Source organism: Bidens hawaiensis, unplaced genomic scaffold, assembly GCF_021521415.1.
Source record: "Bidens hawaiensis isolate Kalapana, Puna unplaced genomic scaffold, B.hawaiensis_p1.1 tig00013599_1, whole genome shotgun sequence".
Lineage (NCBI taxonomy): Eukaryota > Viridiplantae > Streptophyta > Magnoliopsida > Asterales > Asteraceae > Bidens > Bidens hawaiensis.
The window spans coordinates 1-4,888 of record NW_027492154.1 but is presented as its reverse complement, the minus strand read 5'-3'; the positions used below and the strand labels follow the sequence as shown (position 1 = coordinate 4,888).

General features: G+C 22.8%; 1 protein-coding gene across 1 annotated transcript; it reads left to right on the top strand.

Moving 5' to 3' along the window:
- Positions 1-4,076: 4,076 nt before the first annotated feature.
- LOC143544511 (uncharacterized) lies at positions 4,077-4,880 on the top strand. The gene is made up of 4 exons (XM_077036604.1): positions 4,077-4,099; positions 4,146-4,289; positions 4,383-4,515; positions 4,587-4,880. The coding sequence occupies exons 1-4, from the start codon at positions 4,077-4,079 to the stop codon at positions 4,794-4,796; spliced, it is 510 nt and encodes a 169-aa protein (XP_076892719.1). The 3' UTR covers positions 4,797-4,880.
- Positions 4,881-4,888: the final 8 nt, after the last annotated feature.

The following is a 4,888-nucleotide window of genomic DNA, read 5'->3' as shown; positions in this document are numbered from 1 at the left end:
ATTCATTCACTCCACCGTTTCAATGTTTCTCTCTTCTCCACACCAGATCTACAAACATCTATTCTTCACAAAGGATCTTATGATATTCACTATATTTCAGATCTTCAGATCCACAAACATCTCTTCTCCACACTGGATCTTCAGATATTCACTATATTTCAGATCTGGTGATCTACACTATATTTCAGATCTTGTGACAAATCAAGTACTTCAGTTGTTGTTGTGTTCATTAATTCTCGTTTTTTGCTATCTGCCGCCGTGAAACCTCACTTTTCAAGGTGACTTTTAATGTGTTTATATATTCTAATTTTCTCTAAATATTTTGTTCTTATGTTCTAATCCTTTAAATAATTTATTATCTAAAGGAAAATTTTTACGGTCAGTTCATCTAAAGCCTCCATAAATCGTCTTTGTTGAAGGTGAGCGCAATTAATTTTTTTTATGTTAGATTTTATTAATTTGTCTCATACTGTGTACTTAAGTCATGTTAATTAACTGTGAATTTATTTTTCATTAATAAATAATTCTATGTTGTAATTCTATGATGAACATAAAGAGGTACTGTTATCCTGTTCAAATAAAATATATAATTTAATTTTTTAATTTTCCATTTTCTATATTTCTCACTTCTATTTTACTTTTAACATTTTTGTATTTTGTGTTCCAAGTACACATCGGCTCTGCTGGAATCAATATTATGTTTTGCAAGGTATGTGTAGTTGAATTTATAATTAATTTAATTCTTTATATTCTGAAAAATAAGAGTCAGATTTATTTAATTGATCATTTTAGCTTACATTATTTGTACCATATTTTTTAGGCGTATTCTCAACATTTAAGATTTACGATGACGATGAACAGGTACTGTTTTGCTGTTTAAATCTCTATATATAATTTAATAATTTAAAATTTTATTTTACATATTTATTAATTCAAATTAATTTTCAAATTTATTTTCAATGTTTTGCAAGTACAAATCAACCTAGCTTCATTTTGGATTGTTGGACTTCAATATCATGTTGTTTAATTCAATTTCTTCAAACAGTAAGTTATCTTCTTCATAATATGTGTTATGAAAGTTAAATTTATTATATTAGTTACTTATTTTAAACAAAATCTGATTTCCATATGTTTACAAATTACAGTACGTTTCTTTAAGAAAGAATCACATCAAGAAATTTCGTTCTCATATGATTTATGGTGTGAAGATATACTCAATTTTACATTTCTCTTTAAAAGTATGTATTTGTTTAGTTTAATTGATAATATTTCATTTAGAATAAATTAATTACATATTACATATTTTAAAAACAAAAACATAAAATAATACGTTTGAAAAACTATAATTTTTCCTTTTATGATGTAAATATTTACATCAACATTTATTTTTAAAAAGGTTATTATTTAAGAATTAGGAATTGTATTCTCATTTTTATATATGCAATATTTATAATTTCTAATTTCCTAAAAGTTATAATATTGTTTAAAAAGGTTATTAATTTTGCTTTTATCCTTTTTATGATGAATTTTTTAAATGCTAAATATTTAGATCAACATTTATTGTTTAAAAAGGTTATTATTTTTTTGTTTAATCCTCTTATGATGTATATGATGTTTTTCATCTAAATGTTCTTGAATGATAATTATTTTTTGGAATTAACAAATTGATTTTAATTTTTAATAGTGTTTATAAAAAAAAGAATACTTTTTATATATGCAATATTTTAAATTTACAATAAATTTTAATAGTGTTTCAAAATGTTATTATTTTTGGTCTTTTCCTTTTTATGATGTATTTTCTTGAAATTCTAAATATTTAGATCAACATTTATTGCTTAAAAAGGTTATTATTTAAGAATTAAAAATTATATTATCATTGTTATATATGCAATATTTCTAATTTATAATTTCCAAAAACTTATAATATTGTTTAAAAAGGTTATTGTTTTTGGTTTTATCCTTTTTATAATGAATTTTCTTTAAATGCTAAATATTTAGATCAACATTTATTGTTTAAAAAGGTTATTATTTTTTTGTACTACATATAGGGTTATGCAATATTTTAAATTTACAATAAATTTTAATAGTGTTTCAAAAGGTTATTATTTTTGGTCTTATCCTTTTTATGATGTATTTTCTTGGAATTCTAAATATTTAGATCAACATTTATTGCTTAAAAAGGTTATAATTTAAGAATTAAAAATTATATTATCATTGTTATATATGCAATATTTCTAATTTATAATTTCCAAAAACTTATAATATTGTTTAAAAAGGTTATTATTTTTGGTTTTATCTTTTTTATGATGAATTTTCTTTAAATGCTAAATATTTAGATCAACATTTATTGTTTAAAAAGGTTATTGTTTTTTTTGTACTACATATAGAGATTATAAGTTAAAGAAAACATTGAAATTGTTCTTGAATGATAATTATTTTTAGGAATTAACAAAATGATTATAATTTTTATTTGTGTTTATAAAAAAAGAATACTTTTTAATATATGCAATATTTTAAATTTATAATAAATTTTAATAGTCTTTCAAAAGGTTATTATTTTTGGTCTTATCCTTTTTATGATGTATTTTCTTGAAATTCTAAATATTTAGATCAACATTTATTGCTTAAAAAGGTTATTATTTAAGAATTAAGAATTATATTTTCATTTTTATATATGCAATATTTCTAATTTATAATTTATAATTTCCAAAAACTTATAATATTTTTTAAATGGATTTGGATTTGGCTCGTCGTGATTACACTGTCAAAGTTCGTGTAATCCGTTTATGGAAGCAGCCTTTGTATAATAATCCAGATCAGTTTTACTCAATTGAAATGATTGTTGTGAATGAACAGGTATATCTTAATCCATTTAATTTATACATTTTCTTTTAAATTATGTTGTTTTATTTTTCATATCTTTTTTACCTATACTTTTTACTTACAGGGAACCACAATGCAAGCTAATGTTCTTAGAAGATGGTTTCCCAAATTTGAAAGTCTTCATGAATCCGGTTATTTTTACTATTCTTTTATTTTTATAGTCAACAATATTATTTTTACTTTGCACAGTTGTTATCATATGTTGATTTCTTATTTGTTATTATATTAGTTTAGAATTTATATTATATTTTGTAGTAAATATTGATAACATTTACTATAATTCTCTTGATTGTTTATACTAATTTTTTTAATAGTTGTTTACACTCTATTTTTTTCTTCATTGTATTTGTATTATATTTGAATAGATGTTATAAAATTAGTATTTATCTTTAAGTAATTTTAGGAATATTTGTCAAATTGTATGTGAATTAAAGTTATTTGTATTTTGTAGTTTTCCATTTTTATTCAAAAGAGTATAACCTATTTTGTGTTCCAACTTTTTTATTTATTATTAAAATTAATAAATAATTGTAGATATTATTAATGAATCAACTTCTTTATAATATTATCCTCTTTTTATACTTAATATTACTTTTACTTTGCACAATTAATATCATATGTTGATTTTTTTATCTTTTTTAGATTATGCTTTTAGTTTTTTTAAAATCACTAAATCATTTTTTGATTAAATCTTATTTACACTTCTTTAATTTTACTTTTGTAGATTGTTATTACATTGTGAGGCCTACGATTGGTTTGAATGACTCAAAGTACAAATATGTGAACAACCAAAACAAGCTTGGTATTTTTGTGGACAGTGATGTGTTCCCATTTTTGATTTCTCTGGTCTAGTATATGGATTCTGTTTCACAGATTTTAAGGATATCATTGAAAAAACTGTTCCTGATAATCAAGCTTTAGGTAAACAGATTTTATATTGTACAATTATTTTATTTCTCTGTACTTTAACTTTTTATATTTAAATCCACAAATTATTTTTCCAGATGTTATTGGTTTTGTTGCTGATGTTAAAGATCTGAAGAAATTCAAGACATCAAAGGGTAAAGACACAAAGAAAGTGAATGTCATTCTTCAAGATCTTGAGTATGTATTCAGTCTTAATATTTTATAATTATAAATTTAGTTTGTATCCACTTTTGTTGAAATATTATTTTTAATTCTGTTATGCAATGATGAATTCAATTTACCTTTCTTTGTGGGATTCTTATGCTGATTCTATTTTAGAGCACTGGCACAAACAGAAATGAAAATGGTGTTATTGTTGTTGTACTCCAGTTTGGCACATTGAAGTACTTTGGTCGTTTCGGTTATGTAAACAACTGTTTTAATGTTTCAAAGCTATTTGTGAATTCTGACATTGTTGAAATTACTTCATTTCGAAACAGGTTTTATACATTCATTATTAAATTTCATATTACAATATAATATGATTTTGCATATTTTTTATTTTACTCACTAAAATTTTCATTTTTTATCAGCCTCCTTCAAAACTCTGCTGGTTCATCATGTTCCACCCAATCATTTAGGTTATCTGGAATGTTTTTATCCCTCTATGATGAATATGTTGTAAGGAGCGAATTTGTTAACATAGCTGAGATAACTTTTAATGAGGTAAACTTTATTTGACTTTTTTTAATATTTAATATTTATGTTATGTTATAATAGAGTTAACATAAATATAGGTGAAGTCTGTGGTTATTGTTGGTACTGTTCGGATGATACAAGAAGAATTGCCCTGGTATTATTTTGCTTGTAAAACTTGTCACAAGAAGGTTACAAAAAAGTGTGATAGTGATGAACATATTGTGGGTGTTTTGGTTGATCAAGAAGATGTTTTTGAATGTAAAACAGAGAGTTGCAATAATACTGTTATTGAAGTTGTTGAAAGGTAATATTATATTTAAATTTTATCATCATATTTTTCTTATAATCATAGTATGTTACATGATTTATTATTTATGCAGGCTGAAACTCCCATTGGTGG

Bases quoted from the DNA above. Each gene is read 5' to 3' on its own strand.
- LOC143544511 (XM_077036604.1), top strand. From the start codon at position 4,077: ATGAATTCAATTTACCTTTCTTT. The intron at 4,100-4,145 runs GTGGGATTCTTA...TGGCACAAACAG, and splicing joins AATTCAATTTACCTTTCTTT to AAATGAAAATGGTGTTATTG. The intron at 4,290-4,382 runs GTTTTATACATT...ATTTTTTATCAG, and splicing joins ATTACTTCATTTCGAAACAG to CCTCCTTCAAAACTCTGCTG.